This window comes from Lepus europaeus, chromosome 3 (assembly GCF_033115175.1).
Source record: "Lepus europaeus isolate LE1 chromosome 3, mLepTim1.pri, whole genome shotgun sequence".
Taxonomy (NCBI): domain Eukaryota; kingdom Metazoa; phylum Chordata; class Mammalia; order Lagomorpha; family Leporidae; genus Lepus; species Lepus europaeus.
The window spans coordinates 98,112,920-98,136,303 of NC_084829.1; the positions used below are offsets into that span (position 1 = coordinate 98,112,920).

Here is a 23,384-nt window from a genome sequence, read left to right on the forward strand (position 1 = left end):
AACTATAAAATATCAAATCTAGATTTAGAATCTGCTTAACTGTACTGTCTTCTAATCAAACTTATTTGGTCTGGATCTTTAGGCAAAAAAAGTCTCTCAATTTATTTAAAAATATCTATGCATATTTTCAACATGATCTTGTTTTGGAATTAATCATCCAAGGAAGGGAAAGAGGGAGGAAAGGAGAGGGGGAGGGAGGCAGAGGGGGAGGGAGAGGGGGAGGGAAGGAGGGAGGGAGGGAAAAAAGAAAAGAAAAAAAATGGACCATATTAACCTTTTCTAGAAGATCCCATTAAAGCTTATTTTAACTGGGATTCTTTGCCCAGAGGCAGCATGTGGCAGCAGAATGCAGAGAGAATTAAGAACAGTACCCAGTGGAAATATTCAAGCCCTATAAAATATAGTCAGGAAATAAGTGGGTTTTCTGTATAAACACTCGAGGCAAATCATTTATTGTATCCTGTCTCATTTTGAATGTCACAATCAGCATTCTTATTTATCTTTTATCAGGCAATTACGGTTTAGAAAAGCTAGAACATTGTATTAGGCAGAGTTATGTCAAAAAACTTGTGCAGATGAAGCACACCAAAACACCTGGCCTGTAGTGCATGTGAAGTTTAACATTCTGCATCTAAAAACAATAAATCAAATCGGTATATTCTCAACATGCAAGTTCACAGAATTTTCCCAAAGATGATTGGGGAACTATTTATTTCTTTGGTCATCCATATTTTTTAACTGGGTACAGCAAGTAAAATGATAAATAAAATATTCTTGCTATTACTAAAAAGTATGAATTTTATACCATCTAACAAACTGATCCATATTGTACCAGTATGACTGACATAACATAGCACTTTTTTTTTTTTTATTTTTGACAGGCAGAGTGGACAATGAGAGAGAGAGAGACAGAGAGAAAGGTCTTCCTTTGCTGTTGGTTCACCCTCCAATGGCTGCCGCGGCCAGCGTGCTGCACCGGCGCACCGCACTGATCCGAAGGCAGGAGCCAGGTGCCTCTCCTGGTCTCCCATGGGGTTCAGGGCCCAAGCACTTGGGCCATCCTCCACTGCACTCCCAGGTGGTATGAAAAACATACTTCTGTCTCAATTTCGGTCAAGTTTCATGGTTCTCAAGATTTTAGTAGCAAAGTTACAGAAATAAAAGATTAAAACTAAAGCAAATTGTAGTTTAATTTAAGTGATTGAATTATCAAGAATTTATATTTTATTTTATATCCCATATTTTCAAAAAGCAGATGATATTTTCATTATGAGAAGATATGTTCCTGCACAGAATAATGTAGATTGCAAAAATATTTTTACACATCCATGTGTGTATTAAGAAGGTGCCTTGTCATAAAATGTTAACTTATTTTGAGTCATTTTATAATAATCATGCTATGTTGCAAAAAATGTAAACTATATAATACTGTGGGCATTATATGTAAGAAAGCTGCTACTATAAAATTATTGACATGTATTAAATTTTAAAAATTATATTTAAATAGGGTTAATCTACCATAAGTTTTAATCACGATGTAAATTAGTTAATTCTGTTTCCCCTTAAAAATATTGGCCACACCATATTCTGATTACCTCCTTTTTACAGAGTTCATAATCTATTCCTTCTACCAATGAATTATCCTCCCTTCAAAAACTCCACTGAGCCGGCGCCATGGCTCACTAGGCTAATCCTCCGCCTGTGGCGCCGGTACTCCGGGTTCTAGTCCCGTTTGGGGCGCCAGTTCTGTCCCGGTTGCTCATCTTCCAATCCAGCTCTCTGCTGTGGCCCGGGAAGGCAGTGGAGGATGGCCCAAGTGCTTGGGCCCTGCACCCACATGGGAGACCAGGAGAAAGCACCTGGCTCCTGGCTTCAGATCGGTGCAGTGCGCCGGCCATAGCGGCCATTTAGGGGGTGAACCAATGGAAGGAAGACCTTTCTTCTCTCTCTCTCTCTCTCTCTCTCACTGTCTAACTCTGCCTGTCAAAAAAAAGAAAAAAAAACTCCACTGAAATCCTTTAATAACGGTCTTTTCTTTAGTATTGTTTTATTTTCCATGGGTCTGAAGTCTTCATTTTCACCTAAAGGATCTGTGCCTGACACATTTGGTAGAATGTTTATCTATCAGTAAAATGCATCTGTATGGATTCCCTTTCCAAAATACTTCATATTATCCATCTACAGAATTCTGCAAAACCTTTCAGGTATTCCTAAAACCTTACTTCATGTTGAAAATTGATTTAAAAAATCCATTTTAAGAGTTCCAGGAGTTTCTCAAAGATAATTTTCTCAAAAATTGCTGAATACTGTGCTTATATAACTTAAAATTTAGTTTTTATTGTACTTTGAACATTTTTGAAGGTATATATGATAATCAGTGACTTTGTCATGTACTTACACTTTTTTTGCATGTACAGCACCAATGTTGTTCTGTCATACCCATGAAATAGTTATTTAATTTTATGTAGCCTCTTTCTCGCATAAACAACCCAGTAGTCATCTCTGATTATTATCATTCAGATTGTCACCTACATATAAACTGCCACATAACTGTGTTAAAGAATGAAAATACAGTACTAATCCCTGAGTGTCCAATGTCATGTTCTGTTTTTGAAATTACAAGTCAAGTTCTTCCAGTACATTCCCTTCCTTGTATATACCAAGAGTTTCAGGCATGGGACTCTGATATGTGAAATATTTCTAATCACTTCACTTTGTTTTGATTTCTAGAGAATAGTACATTAAATAAATCCTACTATTTTCTTCTTCATTATCAGTTCCTACCACCTACATTTTTGGTTGATCTTAGAAAAGTGACTGTACTACACATGCCTAACAGAGCTTACATTCCTGTTTGAGTTACAAAGCATCTATACTTCTGTATGTGAGTAGAAAATTCAGAGCAACTCTTGATAACCCATAGCAGAGAGTTAAACAATTAACTAGCTCAGCTCTGCTGCACCAGTGAACCACACCATGAACACTACAGCTGCCTTACAAACCAGGAAACTGGGGCTCTGGGTGTGGTGATTGCTTACATCTACAGTCACAAAGTTAAGTCACAATTAGGGTCAGAACCAGAACCCAGAAATCTCAGCATCCAGTGCACCATCCTTTCTCGTATAACACACAGATTGTAAGACCAAGTTTGCTGTTGACATTGTTTACAAACAGTAAGGAAAACAAACGCTTAGCCTGCTCCTCAGTCACAGTATTCCTCCCGTCCTTTTAACCACTTTTCTGGCAGCCTCTGCTTTTATCTTAGATGCTCTCCTGAGGCTTTCCACATGTTGTCACACTGGCACATCTGTGCTTTGAAATGTTCTCAAATACTTAAACTGCTGTCATGTAGCACTTCACTGATTTTCCTTCATTATTTTTTGCACTTTTTTTCTTGGTGAATTGGTTTGAATTTTTTATTTGGCTGGTTTATAAGCAAGCCTCAAATATGTTCTTTACCTATTCTGAGCCTTAAATTGTTTTTTGGGGAGATATCGGTTCATTCCATTCTTTCTCTGGCCTCTCCATCTTCACTGAACTACTTCCAATTGAGCACACCAGGTTTTTTTGATGTGTCTCCCAACATCTCAATGCTTTCACTTAGAAAAACCCTTACTTCTATGTCAGTGCAATCCTGGTCCTTGTCTAACTCAAAAGTAAGGTGAAAAATCACCACTTCCTGATTGCTTCTAATGGATACCAGGTGAAAAGTCATTCTTGCACTATATCCAGAACCATTTCTCTAATTTATGCCTGAATCAAATGAACTGGTTGGATGGAAACCACAAAGGGAAAAAAGAAATCAGTTTACAAGATGTGTCTCTCTCTTTCTCAGTTATTTTTGGAGTGGAAATTTATTGAAGAGTTCAGAACTAAAGAAAATTACACATTTTTGGTGTGTTTATGGCTAATTTTTTATACTTCTGCATGTAAAATATACAGAGAAGCCCGTGAATAATCCTCTGTGTGGTTGAGTTTCACTGGATCACCACAATCTAATGTTGTCACTGTGTATACTCACTCCATCTACATGAGTATTTTTCAACACAAATTTATCTATGCTGGTTCTCATATAACTACAGAGACAATTTGTGCATTTGCTTTAGCTCCATTATCTGTGTATAACCCTGAATGCTAGTGCTATATTTCCTTTTATTTCATAGGAACACATGTCAAATACCCAGAAATTTAAATTATCCTCTCTAACAATCTGTGGCATTGTAAATGCTGGTAATGGGGCATTAAACTATAAATATGTTTCAGAGACCCTAACAGAACAAAACATTTTAGAAAAACATCAGCTTCCATTGGTTATAATAACAGATGTTCCCTTGTGTCCTTGTGCTGGGTCTGGCTGCATCCTTAGATGGGAAGTTACATCAAAGTGTGAGCCATTACAGCCCAAGGAATAGTTTCTAATGGTTTCAGTGTCGTATAAGTGCTCCAGGGCATATCCAGTTAATGTATAAGCATGCTTATCAAAATACTGCCGGTGAGAGCCAAAGCAGTTTGGAGAGACAGCAGGATGGTCTCCTGCTGTCTGATGAGGAGACATATCCGAATGTAGATAGTCTTTAGCTAGGATCAAACTGGATTTTGAAATGCGATCCGAGTTGGGACTACTTATCCGAGACAGTGCAGTGGGACTATTGTCATAGTCATTTTCATGGGGGCTCAGCATCTTTCCCTCTCTCTGCTGGATGTGGTCACATGGTGAAGTGTTGGCTAGAGCAGAGCCATGGCAGACTTCGCCTGTCGGTGGGGGCTGTTGGTAGTTTGCAAAACAGAGGGAGTGTTTTTTCCCAGCTCCATTAATGGATGCCAGTTGGTCTGGGGGGGCTTTCCTTAACTGCAACCTGTTCTCTTCTTCTTTAATCATTTGCTGGGTGGCTCGAATCAGAGTTTCAATTTTGCTAGGTTCATGTGGGCTACTTTGATACTGTTCAGTGCGGTATCGGTCACCTGATTCGCTAGCTGATCCAGGGTCCGGAGAACTGACCACACTGTCTTCATCCCAATGACCTCGTCCTAAAAATTAGAAAAAGTAAAAAATAGTCTTAACGTTCACCAAAAAAAATAAATAAGTTATACATATTTCTTTTATATTTGAAGAAATCTTGGGTCTTTCATTTTTAATATATTCTCCTATTTGAAACAGACACAGCCTTACATTTGTCGATTGGTTTTACTGGAATTCATATTTGTACTAGATTTATACAAAAATCAGTGGATTTTAAGTGCAAGTGAAGTTTATAGCAAGATTCTTAGGAGATAAACCTTGTTTCAGGGTTGTGAATGTCAATTAGTGAAATGGTAAAGTAAGCTCATACTTTTCTGCATACACATTATTGGACCTGTCCAACTGCAAATAATAAAGGAAAATATGTAGAATTTGGCTTATGTTATTTTATAGGGCATTATTATTTTAGATTGATGATTAGAACATGCTTTCAATGGGGTTTGAGGAAGACATTGATGTACAGGATAAACTATTCTCTCAATTGCAAAAACATCACTTAAAATGTAAATATTACTCAATGTGTTTAAAGTAGGGCTAAAGTTCCAATGTTAGCTTTTAGAGTAATTGAGGGTTAAAAAAGTATATGTACATTTATATATGAATGAATATACATATATATTGACCTGAATTTTTTATCAAATCTAGGAGTAAATATATAAGCATCACAGGTAATAACATAATAATTCACATAACCTAAATGGTTTCTGAAATAGGTAAAGACTAAATTAATATAAACAAATTTAATAATACGTATTCTGAACTGCAATGGAAGATCTAGTATCGAGGAATAGTATATTCAAAATATATCCAATAAATAAATTTTGTTCATGGCAGTCTGAAATCAATACAAAAGGCAAGAATAAAAACAGGTAAGGACTTATGAAGGCTGCTTCATGCAACAGAGAAGCCCTGGATCAACTAGTCATTGCTTTCCTTTTCTGTTTCCTTCTTATTTTATTTCTAATATTTTCTTCCAGACCATGTAGGTTAAGCCAGGATTTTCGCTTCACTCCTTTCTTTGGCAAGCAATTGCCCTTTGCCCTGGGTTTCCATTACCCATCTACTGAACTGTTCCTTGGCTCAGAACAGGCTGTTTACTCAAAGTAAAAGCAGAAAAATAAAAAGCAAGAATGGGAACACATTAAAATTACTCATAGAAGGCAGTCAGTGGCTGGGTGATATCTGGCAGGAGAGTGTTATGATGAGGACAATATCATACAGCACATGTCTCATCCTAAAGACAGGAATAGTAATATCAGGGCCTTCAGATCAATCCTAATGTCACTGACTTGTAATGAAATAGGCAAAGTTTCCAAAGTCTGCCTGGATCCAAGCCTGGAGTGGATAGAAGGGGCTCTCCTTAACCAGTGTACCAGGACACTGACACAGAAAAGCATTACCAACAAAGGGCATTAACTGCAGTGCCCATTTCCATGTGTTTGCAAAGCCATATAAGAATCCCAAGGCAAAAAATCTGTGTATTGCTCCATCCTTTCCTCATGGGGCCATTGTGGGTTGTCTTAAGGATGGGCAAAGTTGGGGGCAGGGGATCACTGGCATTTCAGACCTAGAGAGGCTAAACATTTGTGATATGAGTGACACTCCCTCTTCTACCCATCAATTGCACCCTCATTGAGAATCACTCCTGTAATCTATAACCAAACAATCCCAAACTACTCAAGTTCACATCTGAAACATAAGAGCACAAAAGAAAGTAATCACAAGAAATTTAAATACATGCATACTACAAGTTCAATAAACATATTCAATACTCTAACTCAATTTTGGTACTTTTTGATGCTGAAATGGAAATCATTTTTACTGGCCTGTCAAAAATAAATATACTTGGCAAAAGTTACCAAAACTAATACATTTATATGGATGAAGTTGGTTTCTGAAAATCTCGGGGTTTAAGTTTCTGATTTGTAAAGCAAAGGAGAAAAATCACTGCGGGCAGTCCCTCCGGTGGCACACCTTGGAATGTTAGAAATCTACCCAGGGGCCTTGCCGGTTCACCTGCTCTTACCATGGATCCTGTGCACTGAAGCGATGTGAGGCATGCTGTTTTCAAAGGCGTCTCTGCTTTCCGGGGAGGCCTTGGTCAGGGGCAAGGCTGCGCGAGAGCTCCACCAGGGCTCCCTCCCCGCCTGCGGCGTTCCCAGGAAGTACCTGCCTGCCTCACACCGGCCTCCCTCGCAAGCCTGGGTATGGAAATGCCTCTCCTCCACCAGCCTGGAATGGTCCAGCGCGAAGCCATAGCAGAGGGAGCTGCGGTCCGAGAACTGTCTGTAGGCACAGGACGCGTCGTGCTGGGAGCCTGGCCGATCGCCCGGGTCCAGGAGCTGCGGAGAGGCTGAGTCGGTCAAGGGACTTCCGCCCCACTGGCTGTCGTGATCTGATTCCGACCGTTCTGTGTGAAACCCCGAGTACTGGCACCGGGAGGAGAAGAAAGGCCCATTTCAAAAAGTCCATCAACAAAACAATAAATGAGAAACAGACTACTGTACATGCAACCCTAAAGTCATACTCACCTTAGGCAGCCAAACTAAGACTGCTCTAACATCAGGGCTGGTACCGCTAACTAGGAGTCCATTAATTAATCACAATGAATTAAAAGAAAACTCTTTAGTCTGCTGAAAGGAGGAGATAAAAATAGCATCGAATGCTGACTGAAGTACTAGGCGTGAAATGAAGTGCTTTATGTGAATTATACTGGCTGTTTCTTGCAGTAGCCCTTCAGTGGCGACATTAGTGTCCCCATCCTATAAACAGGGAAGCTAGGGGCTAGTGCTGTAGGGTAGCGGGTAAAGCCACCGCCTGCAGTGCCGGCATCCCATATGGGCGCTGGTTCGAGTCCTGGCTGCTCCACTTCCGATCCAGCTCTCTCCTATGGCCTGGGAAAGCAGTAGAAGATGGCCCAAGTCCTTGGACCCCTGCACCCATGTAGGAGACCCAGTAGAAGCTCCTGGCTTTGGATAGGCACAGCTCCAGCCATTGCAGCAAATTAGGGAGTGAACCAGCAATTGAAAGACCTCTTTCTCTCTCTCTGCCTCTCCTTCTGTGTGTAACTCTGACATCCAAATAAATAAATAAATCTTTAAACAGGGAAGCTAGGACTTAACAATAGAAAGTGGTTTGCCCAAGGCTACACGCAGAATTATTAGCAAGTGATAAAAACAAAGAATCAAACCCAAATTCTTTATCACTGACCAAATGTATTATCAAAGAGAGACCAGAAAAACCACATATTTCATTCCTATTTAATTGGAAAAACAAAGCAAAACTAAGGTTCAAGGCACCATACTTTCATACTAGGCTGTTAGCCATCTGAAGACCAAGCTGTATAAACTAAAGAATGGTTAATAAACGCTTATCTGATTCTAAGGCAATACAACTTTTGAAAAGTCTTACCCTAGATCAGTTAGACCTATTCACTGGGATGTGCTTTGCCTTTTAATTATGTGTGAGATCATCAGGACACTACAAACTCCCTTTCCCTCTTGGCCCACCTTCAGCAAAAGGAAGAATCTGGACTCTTCCCACATCAGTATAAACAAGGAAGCTCCTGTACCTCATCAGAGAGATGAGATACACAAGTTCCCCTCAGGAAACTCCAAAGTATGCTAATAAACACAGCACACTCAGGAGAGGGGTCTGTGCAAATTCCAGGCTCAAGATTCTTCCATTAAAATTTATAATTATTGTGTAGATGTACATACCACTATCACCATATTACATTAAGGAAAAAAAAAAACAGAAAATCCACATTTTCTTTCTACAGGACCATAGAATGGATGACATCAAGACATCTTAAGATTTAGTTCACTATCTCACAACTTCCACATGCCCTGAAGCTTGTCTCCCACCGAACATCAACCTCTCTTTCTACAAAGTATCACTTTCAGTTTCACCAAAACAAAGGATAGCAAGTCCTTGCCTTACTGAGTGGGGATTCAAATACTAATGTCCATTGCTGACCCCATCCATGTTCTTGCCTCAAGGAAACTTAGAACATCAATGCTATTCCAAGGTAGGAAATATCCAGATTCTGCTTATTTTTATAAAAGTACAAACCAGGCCTATTTCTGAAGCACTCCAGTCAAGACTTTTCAAGCCCTATTGAGAGAGGAGAAAGCTTTCCATGAGTGTATATGGGAAAGTACTGTTGGCGCAGCAGAGAATATTCTGTCCTTCACTCACAAAGAAAATTCAACACAAAACAACCCTGGAATACAGGAGGTGCACATTTCAAGAGCACCCATAGAAAAAATTGGAGGATAAGCCTCTTGTCAATAGGTAGGAAACTACAACAGCTAGTACGCTGCCCTGAGATACTCAAGTGGACAGAGTTGAGTGTTTCATTTAGATCAAGGCCTGACGCTGGTTTGATGGTAATGATGAATCATCTAGCAATGAACTTTTGTTTCTCGAGAAGATCTATAAATTTGTACCAGTGGTCACCATGCATCATCAAAACTCTGAGCCATATTTATCCCCTTAAAATGAACTGTACTAGATGAAAACCCTGTTGTGGACACTACAACCCCAATATTCACTCTGGAACATTTCAGAAACTCATAAGTATCTGAAAAAGAGAGAGGGCAGGAAGAGAGGAAGGCAGCCGCCAATACACAGCCTGTGCTGCACAGTGAACGAACATCGTGTGAGAAGGCTCCTGGTCTTCCACCACCTACTTTTACCACCCTCTGCATGTGAAATCTTTTAAAAATTTTTTATTTATTTGAAAGGCAGAGTTACAGAGAGGAAGTGGCAGAGAGAGAGAGAGAGAGAGAGAGAGAGAGAGAGAGAGAGAGAGAGAGAGGTCTTCCACCCACTGGTTCCCTCCCCAGATGGCCCCAAGGGCCGGAACTGCGCCAATCGAAGCCAGGATCCAGGAGCTTCCTCTGGATCTTCCCACGTGGGTGCAGGGGCACAAAGGACTTAGGCCATCTTCTACTGCTTTCCCAGGCCATAGGAGAGAGCTAGATTGGAAGTGGAGTAGCCAGCAGTCGAACCAGCGCCCATATGGGACGCCAGCACTGCAGGTGATAGCTTTACTGGCTACACCACAGCACCAGCCTCTGCATGTGAAATCTTAGGCAAATGATTTCACTTAACAGGAAAATGTTCATGATATACTTAACCCCCAAAGGCTGAATCTGATTGGAATCATTTAATGGAAGAAGTGCCAGGGACAGGCAGCCAAGAGAATTTGTTTTTAATTCTATCCCTAGTAATAATTCTTAGGGTAATTTTGGGCAAATGACTGTCTTTCTCAGCCTTATCTGTAGAATGATATTCTGAATTAAATTAGACTTTCTCCAACTTTTTTTTCAGCTCTAATATTCTATATGATATGATAATTATTTGGTATCCTTTCTAGGCTTGATATATATAATTCCTACACCTGTCCCTATATTTCACTTATTTATTCATTTAATTATTTTTTAAGATTTATTTTATTTATTTGAAAGACAGAGTTACAGAGAGAGAGGGAGAGACAAAGAGAAAGAGAGAGAGAGAGAGATACTCCATCAGCCGATTCTCTCCCCAAATGGCCACAATGGCCGGGACTGGGAGCTTCTTCCGGACCTCCCATGTGGGTTCAGGGGCCCAAACACTTGGACCATCCTCCATTGCTTTCCCAAGCACATTAGCAGGGAGCTGGATTGGCATAGAGCAGACAGGACTCCAACTGGAGCCCATATGGGATGTTGGCGCTGCAGGCAACAGCTTAACCTGCTACGCCACAGCACTGGCCTGTTTTACCTATTTAAGGAAAACAGTCATCAAATCCATAATCCAAACCCAAAAATTTTTGCCACAGTTATAAGAAAGTTACCATGTAGGTTACTATTTTACTCTCATGCAAATTTTTCCCATTTGTCCAATTTATTAGAATTCCATCACATATTTTGGTGCATAAATTCTTTTTTTATTTTTTATTTTTTTATTTTATTTATTTATTGATTTTATTTAGTAAATATAAATTTCCAAAGTACAGCTTATGGATTATAATGGCTTCCCCCTCCCATAACTTCCTTCCCACCCGCAACCCTCCCCTCTCCCGCTCCCTCTCCCATTCCATTCACATCAAGATTCATTTTCAATTATCTTTGTACACAAAAGATCAATTTAGTATATATTAAGTAAAGATTTCATCAGTTTGCACACACACAGAAACACAAAGTGTAAAATACTGTTTCAGTACTAGTTATAGCATTACTTCACATCGGACAACACATTAAGGACAGATCCCACATGAGGAGTAAGTACACAGTGACTCCTGTTGTTGACTTAACAATTTGACACTCTTGTTTATGGTGTCAATAATCTCCCTAGGCTCTAGTCATGAGTTGCCAAGGCTATGGAAGCCTTTTGAGTTTGCCAACTTCGATCTTATTCTGACAGAGTCATAGTCAAAGTGGAAGTTCTCTCCACCCTTCATAGCAAGATACCTCCTTCTTTGATGACCTGTTCTTTCCACTGGGATCTCACTCACAGAGATCTTTCATTTAGGTCTTCTTTTTTTTTTTTCCAGAGTGTCTTGGCTTTCCATGCCTAAAATACTCTCATGGGCTCTTCAGCCAGATCTGAATGCCTCAAGGGCTGATTCTGAGGCTAGAGTGCTATTTAGGACATCTGCCATTCTATGAGTCTGCTGTGTCTCCCGCTTCCCATGATGGATCGTTCTCTCCCTTTTTGATTCTATCAGTTAGTACTGGCAGACACTAGTCTTGTTTGTGTGATCCCTTTGAGTCTTAGACCTATCATTGTGATCAATTGTCAACTGAAATTGATCACTTGGACTAGTGAGATGGTATTGGTACATGCCACCTTGATGGGATTGTATTGGAATCCCCTGGCATGTTTCTAACTCCACCATTTGGGGCAAGTCCGATTGAGCATGTCCCCAATTGTACATCTCCTCCCTTTCTTAGTCACACTTTAAATTTTAACTGAAAAGTGATCCCTGTTAAATATAAAACACCTAAGAATAATTGTGTGTTAATTACAGAGTTCAACCAATAGTACTAGGACAAAACAAAACAAAAATTACTAAAATGGATAAAGTATTACATTGTACATCAACAGTCAGGACAAGAGCTGATCCAGTCACTGTTTCTCATAGTGTCCATTTCACTTCAACAGGTTTCCCCTTTGGTGCTGAGTTAGTTGTTGCCGATCAGGGAGAACATATGATATTTGTCTCTTTGGGACTGGCTTAATTCACTCAGCATAATGTTTTCCAGATTCCTCCATCTTGTTGCAAGTGACCGGGTTTCATTGTTTTTGACTGCTGTATAGTATTCTATAGAGCACATGTCCCATAATTTCTTTATCCAGTCTACTGTTGATGGGCATTTGGGTTGATTCCAGGTCTTAGCTACTGTGAATTGAGCTGCAATAAACATTAATGTGCAGACGGCTTTTTTGTTTGCCAATTTCATTTCCTTTGGGTAAATTCCAAGGAGTGGGATGGCTGGGTTGTATGGTAGGGTTATATTCAGGTTTCTGAGGAATCTCCAGACTGACATCCATAGTGGCTCAACCAGTTTGCATTCCCACCAACAGTGGGTTAGTGTCGCTTTTTCCCCACATCCTCTCCAGCATCTATTGTTGGTAGATTTCTGAATGTGACCCAAACATCTACAGCCAACTTATATTTGATCAAGGATCTAAAACCAATCCCTGGAGTAAGGACAGTCTATTCAATAAATGGTGCTGGGAAAATTGGATTTCCACGTGCAGAACCATGAAGCAAGACCCCTACCTTTCACCTTACACAAAAATCCACTCAACATGGATTAAAGACTTAAATCTACGACCCGAAACCATCAAATTATTAGAGAGCATTGGAGAAACCCTGCAAGACTTCCTAGAAGAGACCCTGGAGGCGCAGGCAGTCAAAGCCAAAATTAACTATTGGGATTGCATCAAATTGAGAAGTTTCTGTACTGCAAAAGAAACAGTCAGGAGAGTGAAGAGGCAACCGATAGAATGGGAAAAAATATTTGCAAACTATACAACAGATAAAGGGTTGATAACCAGAATCTACAAAGAAATCAAGAAACTCTACAACATCAAAACAAACAACCCACTTAAGAGATGGGCCAAGGACCTCAATAGATATTTTTCAAAAGAGGAAATCCAAATGGCCAACAGACACATGAAAAAATGTTCAAGATCACTAGCAATCAGGGAAATGAAAATCAAAACCACAATGAGGTTTCACCTCACCCCGGTTAGAATGGTGCATAAATTCTTACAATCTAGTGGCCTCTACCATTATGAAGGATAATGGTAGCCATGTGAATATGAATCTTGTCATATATCCTACCCTCAAAGCCTATAAGGTTATTAAGCAACACAAAGTAGGGGCTAGCGTTGTGGCATAGCAGGTAAAGCCACTGCCTGCAGTACTGGTATCCCATATGGGTGCTGGTTCAAGACCCAGCTGCTCCACTTCCAATCCAGCTCTCTGCTATGACCTAGGAAAGCAGTAAAAGATGGTTCAAATCCTTAGGCCCCTGCATTCACGTGGGAGACCCAGAAGAAGCTCCTTGCTCCTGGCTTCAAATCAGCCTAGCTCCTTCCATTTAAGCCATTTGCAGAGTAAACAAGCAGATGGAAGATCTCTGTCTCTCTCTCTCTCTCTCTCTCTCTCTCTGCCTCTGCCTCTCTAACTCTGTCTTTCAACTAAATAAATAAATCTTTAAAAAAAAAAAGCAGCTTAAACCTGAGAGTTGCTGTTTCTCAAATTATATATTAAAAAAAAGAAACACAAAGTAAATTATACATGACCCACATTGTCAACATAACAGAGAGAGAATATGACAAACTTCAAATTACTTATAAACAAAAAAAATACATAAGTTAAAAGTCCAATTTGGATTTGATTGTGGTTATAATAAGCCTGAGGACATAGAGAGTAGGGAAAGGAGAAGGTTAACAGACTTTTTTTTTTCCTAGAAGGAAAAAGTACAATGCTAAGTGACCAAATATGAATACAAGTTGGTATTTGTTGATTCTCAACAATGGCCACACAGAAGGGACTCAAAAGTAAGCAACATCCAAAGCGGCATTAGAAAAGTGTCATTTGAAAAAGAGAAGAATATAAATTGAAAATAGGTTGTGTTCCTCAGGCATAGCAATGAAAGAAAAAAAAAGAAACAGGTAAAACTACAGATCCAGTAGACACACTCTCAAAAAAACAAAAAACCACAAACAGATTGATCCTATTTTTTCACCTTTCCTCTCTACTATCACTATCATCTGTTTAAAATACTGCATTTCCCACCACCTGCAGTCCCAGTGTGGGTGCCATTTCGAGTCCTGGTTGCTCCAGTTCCAATCCCACTCTCTGCTATGACCTGGAAAAGCAGTAGAACAGGCCCAAGTTCTTGGGCTCCTGCACCCTGTTGGGAGACCTGGAAGAAGCTCCTGGCTCCTGGCTTCAGATTGGCGCAGCTCCAGCCATTATAGCCAATTGGGGAGTGAACCAGCAGATGGAAGACCTCTCTCTCTCTCTCTCTCTCTCTCTCTCTCTCTCTGGCACTCCTTCTCTCTCTGTGTAACTCTGACTTTCAAGTAAATAAATAAATCTTTTAAAAAATACACTATTTCACAAACCAAAAGGAATAGATATTCTTGAAATAATATCGTGGCCCATGAAGGTCCAAGTAATAGGAAAAATTAAACTTCATATAAAACTGTTGTAGGAAGAAAATATGAAAATGGAAATACAAAAATCTCAGCTGTTAAAAATTCTCATAAGATTATAAACTTTGAAAAAGAAAATTGTAGATAACACTTAAGTCTCCTCATCCATTTGGGAGTGAAACAGTGGGTAGAAGATTTCTCTCTCTCTCTCTCTCTCAAATTCTGACTTTCAAATAAATAAATAAAATCTTTAAAAATAAATAAAACAACAAATGAAACACATAAAATTACAAAACTTTTAGAAAGTAACAGAATAAAATGTTAAAGACCTATGCTGGTAAAGAGTTGTAAGACTTGACAAGAAAACCACAATCCATAAAGGAAAATAGTGATGGCCAGTGCTGTGACACAGCAGGTTAAAGCCCTGGTCTGTAGAACCGGCATCCCATATGGGTGCTGGTTCAAGTCCCGGCTGCTCTATTTCCAATCCAGCTCCTTGTTAATGCACCTGGGAGAGCAGTAGAGGATAGCTGAAGGCCTTGGGCCCCTGCACCTGCATAGGAGGCCCAGAGGAAGCTTCTGGCTCCTGGCTTTGGATCTGTTCAGCTCCTGGCTTTAGCTTGGCCCAGCCCTGGACATTTAATGCATTTTTGAGAGTAAACCAGCAGATGAAAGACCTCTCTATATATGTATGTCTTTACCTCTCTCTGTAACTCAATATTTCAAGTAGATAAAACAAATTTTTTAAAAAATGATAAATTGGATTTGATTGAAATTTTAAAATTTTGCTCTGTTCAGATGATGACAAAACAAGCTACAAGCCAGGAGAAAATACTTATAAACTATGTATCCTACAAAAGACTAGTATTTAGAATACATGATGAACTGCCAAAACTCACCAAATTAAAAAAATGGGCAAAATACGTGAATTGACATTTCACAAGATTGGATATAGAAGGTACTTCAAAAATTTCATGGATGAATGGAATGAAAAATTGAATTTATTCTGGTGCCAAAATATACAGAATTAACATTTAGTCTTTTATATTTTCCATGAATTTTTGAAGACCATCACACAGATGGCCAATAATTACCAAAAAAAAATTTCCAACATCATTTGTGACTATGGATTTGCAAAGTAAAATCACAATGAAATATTAATGAAATATCACAACACCCCTAGCAGGCTGGCTAAAATTTTTAAAAAGTGACAATACCAAGAGCTAGCAAAGACACAGAGGGATTACATCACTTTACAGTGTCAGTGCGAAAGTATTGTCCACACATTTTGAGAAATGATTTGGCAAGCTTCTGTAAGAATCTAAATATGGGGCCAGTGTTGTGGTGTAGCAGGTTATCTGCAGCACCAGCCTCCCATATGGGCACCATATGGGTTTGAGTCCCATCTGCTCCACTTCTGATCCAGCTCTCTGCTAATGGCCTGGGAAAAGCAACAGAAGATGGTGCAAGTGTTTGGACCCCTGTCACCTACATGGGAGACCTGAAAGAAGCTCCTGGCCCTTGTTCCAGCCTGGCTCAGGCTGGCAACTGTGTCCACCTGGGGAGTGAACCAGCACTTCGAAGATCTCTCTCTCTCTCTCTCTCTCTCTCTCTCTCTCTCTCTCTCTCTCTCCATCTCCCTCTGTAACTCTTTCAAAATAAATAAATATTTAAATAAATAAAAATAGCTTGGGGCCGGCGCTGTGGTGTAGTGGGTCAATGCCCTCACCTAAAGTGCCAACATCCCATATGGGCGCCGGTTCAAGACCCAGCTGCTCCACTTCTGATCCAGCTCTCTGCTATGGCCGGGGAAAGCAGTAGAAGATGGCCCAAGTACTTGGGCCCCTACATCCACGTGGGAGACCCAGAAGAAGCTCCTGGCTCCTGGCTTCAGATTGGCGCAGTTCCAGCCACTGCGGCCAATTAGGGACTGAACCAGTGGATGGAAGACCTTTCTCTCTCTCTCTCTCTCTCTCTCTCTCTCTCTCTCTCTCTCTCTGCCTTTCCTCTTTCTGTGAAACTCTGACTTTCAAATAAATAAATAAATCTTAAAAAAAAATAGCTTATTAAAAAGAGGTAAGAGCCATGGCTCAACAGGCTAATCCTCCGCCTAGCGGCGCCTGCACACCAGGTTCTAGTCCCAGTCAGGGTGCTGGATTCTGTCCCAGTTGCCCCTCTTCCAGGTCAGCTCTCTGCTGTGGCCCAGGAGTGCAGTGGAGGATGGGCCAAGTGCTTGGGCCCTGCACCCCATGGGAGACCAGGATAAGCACCTGGCTCCTGCCTTTGGATCAGCGTCATGCGCCCGCCACAGCGCACTGGCTGCGGCAGCCATTGGAGGGTGAACCAACAGCAAAGGAAGACCTTTCTCTCTGTCTCTCTCTCTCACTGTCCACTCTGCCTGTCCAAAAAAAAAAAAAAAGAAGAAGAAGAAGAAGAAGAAGAAGAGGTAAGAGGAGCTCTCATCTGCTAGTTCACTTTGCAAATGTACAGCTGTGGGTCTGGAGCCAGCAGTCAGGATTGTAATCCAGGTCTCCAACATGGATGACAGAAACCCAATTATTTAAGTCATTGCCACTGCCTCTCAGGGACTGCACACGTGGGAAGCTGGAATCAGGAGCTGGATTAGGGAATTGCACCCAGGCATTTGCACATGAAGAACAGAGATCTTAATCACTAAGACATTTTTTGTTTCAAAAATAAAAAACTCAAATTTCATGGCAACCTTTCAGACTTTACATATTGGTAATTCTCAGTGTATACACTTCTTCATCAAAATTTATCTAATATTAGATTAAAAAGAAAATTTCAGTTAAATTTATGAAATACAAATACTATAAGCAATGTTTTCTGATCACAATGAATAAAAACAGAAATCAAAAACAAAATGTTAAGTTCCTTCTATCTAAAAAAAAAACCTACTAAATAATTCTTGAGGTAATAAGAAAATATTAAAATACAAATTATAGAATTTTTAGAAAAAGGATAGTGAAAACACTGTAAATCTGACCTGTAGAATACACAGCATTAGACATTTAAGTACACAAAAATGAAAGAATATAAATAAACTCAATTCTTAATTCAAAAAGTTAGAAAAAGAAATCAAAGGAAATCACAATGAAAAAATGGTCAAAAGATATAAGCTGACCATCACAAAACATAAAAGTAACCCTAAAACATATGAAAAGATGTATATCTTCTTTAAAAGATAAATGCAAATTAAAATATAACTAAGATATCATTTCTCAGCCATCTGATGACCAAAACCTCTAAAGCTTGACAATATGCTGTTTGGCAAGGTGCTAAGAAAGAGGCACTCCTGGGGCCAGTGCTGTGGCGCAGTGGGTTAAAGCCCCAACCTGCAGCGCTGGCATCCTATACAGGCGCTGGTACAAGTCCCAGCTGCTCCTCTTCCGATCCAACTGTCTGCTATGGCCTGGGAGAGCAGTGAAAGATGGCCCGAGTCCTTGGCCCCTGCACCCACGTGGGAAACCTGGAGGAAGCTCCCGACTCCTGGCTTTGGATCAGTTCAGCTCTGACCGTTGCGGTCATTTGGGGAGTGAACCAGCAGAATGGCAAATCTCTCTGGCTCTACCTCTCTCTGTAATTCTAAAAAGATTTATTCATTTATTTGAAAGGCAGAGTTACACAGAGAGGCAGAGAGAGAGAGGTCTTCCATCCACTGGTTCACTCCCCAGTTGGCTGCCATGGCTGGAGCTGTGCCAATCTGAAGCCAGGAGCCAGAAGCTTCCTCCGGGTCTCCCACATGGGTGACCTGAGCCATCTTCTACTGCTTTTCCCAGCCATAGCAGAGAGCTGGATCGGAAGTGGAGCAGCTGGGACTCAAACCAGCGCCCATATGGGATGCTGGCACTGCAGGCAGCAGCTTTACTCCCTATACCACAGTGCCAGGCCCATAAATAAATCTTAAAAAAAAAAAAAAACTGAGCTATATTCTTCAAAAGTATCAATGACATGAAAGAAAAAGCCAGGCTAAAGAACTATTCAGAGTAAAAGAAACCAAAGATACATGACAACTAAATGCAACATAGAATTTGGGCTGGATCCTGTAGTAGAGGGGAAACAACAAATGACATGGTGGATATTACTGGGGAAGTATTACAGCTGCACTAGAGGATTTGATAATTGTACTGTGGCTGTGTAGCAGAATATCTCTGTTTTCAGGAAATACGCACTAAAGTACCAATGTTTAGCTTTATCTTAGCATTATTTATGAGGAAAAATAAAATTAAGTTTGGTGCAAAAAAAATTATTCATTGCAAAATTTTTTTTATAAAATGCATCTTTCATGAACATTTTGAAGATCCCTTGTGTGAGTAGATTTCAAAAATGTTTACACTGGGGCCAGCATTGTGGCAGAGCAAGCCTACAAGGCTGGCATCTCCTATCAGAGTGCCGGTTCAAGTCTTGGCTGTACTGTTTCTGATCCAGCTTCTTGCTAATGTACCTGGGGAAACAATGGAGGATGGCCCAAGTGCTTGGGCCACTGCCACCCATGTGGGAGACTCAGATGGAGCTCTCTGCTTCTGGCTTTGGCCTGGAGCAGTCCTGGCCATTGTAGCCATTTGGAGAGTAAACCAGAGAACAGAAAATCAATCTCTCCCTCTCTCTCCCATCAAATAAATAAATCTTTTAAAAACATTTTAGTACCAAAATGAATTTCTTGTGTTTCCAGTTTTCACAAACTTTTTGAAGTACCTTCATCTGTATCTTGCTTTAAAGTGGTTTAGAAAAAGTAAATAATAATTAGAGAAAACGGAGAGGAAAATATGGATAGGTGATAAATACATAAAATGTTAAGCACTGAAGAACCTACGTGGGGTATACAAGAACATTCTGTACCATTCTTGCAACTTTTCTGCAAATACACCATTATTTCAAAATAAATATGTGAAAATAAAAATTCCTATACACTTATGTCTCATTTTTAAGGTAATTTTGGATAGAGCCATTTTTATAAACAATAACAGGGAACAGCATTGTGGCACGGAAGGTTAACCTGCCACTTGGGACACCTGCATCTTATATATGCATGCCTAGAATCAATTCCCACTTCCACTTCTAATCCCACTTCCTGCTAATGCACGTCTTAAGAGACAGCAATGATGAGTAAAATACTTGAACCCCTGACACCCATGTGAGAGACCTGGAGTTTCTGGCTCTTGGCTTCACCCTTTCCCAGCTCCACCTGACATTTGGGAAGTGAACCAGAGAATGGAAGCTTGCTCTCTCTCTTTCTCTCTCTCTACCTTTCAAAAAATATATATAAATTAGTTTTTCAAAAATTAAAAAACAATATTTTTCTGAAGAAACAAACTTGCTCTAATAAGGTTGTAATTTAATTATTTAAAATCATTGTTTTTGTTACTGATAATCAACATTTTGCACATAAAAATATAATTTAACGTTACCAAGTATGGGTTCCATCAGAAGCAAGCACTGGACTCAAACTGAGGATGACCCTGCCCTACTGTCATTTGATGTTACTTACATAAAGATCACTTCCCTCTTATTCTTGTTTTTTCCATTTGCAGAACAGGAACAGACCACCTTATAGCACCGCAGTGACAATTCACTAAATAACAGGTATCACCACCCTTTTTTTAATAGTGTTTTTAAATGTTATTTATTTATTTTTATCTACTAAAAAGGCATAAAAACAGAGACACAGAGAGAAGCCTCCATCTGCTGGTTCACTCCCTAAATGCCCACAACAAAAAAGGCTGGGCTAAGCCAAGTCAAGAGCCCAGAATTCCATTTGGGTCTCCCACATGGATGGCAGTGACCCAAACACCTGGGCCATCATCCACTACCTCCCAGGATGCATTAGCAGGAAGCTGGATCTAAAGCAGAGCAGTGGGTTTCAAACTGGGACTCCGATATGGGATACAGGCATCCCTATCAGTGACAATCTGCTGTGCCACAATACCCACAATTATCATAGCATTTTAAAAAGCAAGCATGTGACATATATGCACATATCAAGTAAAGAACCTTGAATAATCACTTTCACTTTGGTGAGCAGGAATCATTACCATACTACAATCTTGTGAAAATGATGTTTTTTTTTTCCTATACTGTGCATTCTCTACAGGCCATATTTTCAGTCCTATCTTACAGACAATTTAAGCAATAAAAATAAAAATGCATGATAAAGGATAAAGAAATCCATATCCCCAAGTTAAAAAAAATTAGGTCATTAGCCAGTCATCTAAATACTAGGCTTTTTTCCAAAGATTCCAATTTGCAAAGCTGCTGGGTACTTGGTACCAATGGTTCTTATCACTTACACTTACAAAGATTTATCTTAAGGGTGAAGAAGAGGAAGAATCCTCGATGATTAGGTGATACACAAGTCTGTGGATGGTTCTTGTAGCCACTCTTGGTATCTACACTATTTCAAGTTAAACAAAAAGATATAGAGTACCTGCTCTTCTGCCTTTGGAAAGTTAACACTTTCTCCTATGAGTGATTTAAAGTTGGGATGCTAAATTATTTAATTCCCTATTTTAATTTTCTAAAGATATATTTATTTACTTGAAAATCAGAGTTACAGAGAGAGTGGGACAGAGAGAGATCTTCCATCCACTGGTATACTCCTCAGATAGCTGCAATGGCCAGGACTGGACAAGGTCGAAGCCAGGAGCCAGGAAGTTCATCCAGGTTTTCCATGTGGTTGCAGGGGCCCAAGCACTCAGGCCTCTTCTACTGCTTTCTCAGGACATTAGCAGGGAGTTAGATTGGAAGTGGAGCAACTGGGACTTGAACTGACACCTACATGGGATGTCAGCATTGCACGCAGCTGCTTTACCTGCTATGCCACAACACCAGCCCCTGTTTTAATTATGTTGCAACAATCAAATAAAATTCACTGAAAAGTAATTTTTAGTTAATTTTACTGAACATTGTTTTTCTTAGAAAATTTATTGTCATTCTGAATACTCTATGCATTAATGTATCCCAATTTCTCACCTCATGTTTAATTTTCAAAATGAACATTCCTGTTTGCAAGTTAAAAAATGAGTCAGATGAAGGATTTTCTTGTTCTCATGAAACATGGAGCCAAAAACTACCCTAAACTACTACTACTAAAGATGGGCTGAGGTTGGCAAGTGAGGAGCTTAAATGACTGCCAGAAATGGATAGCAGCATATGTATCCAAGGTTTCCCAGCTCGAACATGGGGGAATGGCATCTCACCAGTTAAAGATCCAGGCCATCAGCTGGGGCTTACCGTGCATCCAATGGGAACCGTTTACTATCATTTATACTAACAATTCATTCTAATACTTTCTGAGCACCTACCATCTACAAGGCAATATGCTAAGTGATATGAAAAATACAGTCCCACCTTCAATATGTTTACATGAGAAATTTATAAATAATGCACAGAACACAATCTTAAAATAAACTAGAAAACGGCAAGAACCTGAATAGAAAGAAAAATAATTTAATGTGGGAATTCAAAGAAGGAGCCGTTACTTTCTCCTGCAAGACTGTAAGTTGTTTAGGAAGAGGAAATGAAGTCTGATGATTCAGATGCTACTTACCATATGATTTGCATATGATTACTAATACCCGTAACTGTTATCATTTTTAAATACTTGCCATGCATTTGTCACTAAGCTTTCAGACATTATTTTATTAAATACTAACAACATCTTGAAAGTATTATTAATCCCTTCACAAACATAGCAAACATGTTGCCCAGAGTCACATGACTATAAAGTTTAAGAGGAGAGATACATTTCCAGAGCCGTTGTCCTTCCACTATCCCATACTTAGATGTGCTTAGGTAAAGACAACAGTGCCCTCTTCTCTAAGCAGTAAAGATCCTAGGTCCGCACAAACGGAACTATCTCCAGACAGGTGCTCTGCATTCATCTGGATGTGGCAGCAACAACCCAGCTCAAGAAAGATGCCAGATGTTCCAACAATAGATGTTACCGTTATCTATTTTTATTCTGGCAGCTCATTGAGGTTTTTATCATTTTTAGCTGTAAAATATATAAAGAGACCCTCTTATGGTAAAGTCCTGTTTTTCATGAAAAACTTTCACTCGATCATGCATGAGCAGCTTTCCTCGTGATTTGTGTCTGAACCATGAGAAAAAACATCACAGATGCAGAGTGCATTGTACTAAGAACATATGCATGCTTTTAAATCACTTTTATCTTACTTTTTACTAATGTAACCCTGAAACATAAAATATGTTCTTTTTTCATTCACTGTTATGGGAAGAACAGATGGTGAAAGAGTTAGATTAAAGTAATACAGCATGTCCATTAAAATAACCCCCACTGCTGGAGATGCTTCTCCCAAACAGGAGTCGTGTTTATTACAAAGAATGACTTCAGCTTACACACACTGGAAATTGCCAGAAGTTGTAAGAGAAGACTAATGTCAGAATCAAATGCATTTTTAAATAAAAAAATGCAAATATTTTGCTAATTTGAAAGGCTAACTGAAACCATGTGCCTGTGATAATGTAACTGATTAGCAGTCAAATAACAAAGTTCCTTTCTAGCTTGAAAAATTATTGTACCTAGAAAAACTAACTGAAGCTACCAAGAGAATAAGTTATGTTCTACAGTCTTGTGCTCATGTTGTTAGTGGATAAAAATTTTTTGCTGATGCTTCATTTCTAATTTGTCTTATTAGTAAACAGCAAGAACATTTCTGTA

At 39.6% G+C, this 23,384-nt stretch overlaps 1 protein-coding gene across 1 annotated transcript in view; it reads right to left on the reverse strand.

The window, feature by feature from the left end:
• Positions 1-1,943: 1,943 nt before the first annotated feature.
• SIM1 (SIM bHLH transcription factor 1) overlaps positions 1,944-23,384 on the reverse strand; it is a 79,903-nt gene continuing 58,462 nt past the window's right edge. The window contains exons 11-12 of the mRNA XM_062187634.1: positions 7,047-7,449; positions 1,944-5,028 (exon numbers count right to left, since the gene is read on the reverse strand). Coding sequence (XP_062043618.1) covers positions 4,298-5,028; positions 7,047-7,449 — 1,134 coding nt within the window. The 3' untranslated portion in view covers positions 1,944-4,297. The remainder of the gene's footprint in view (positions 5,029-7,046; positions 7,450-23,384) is intronic.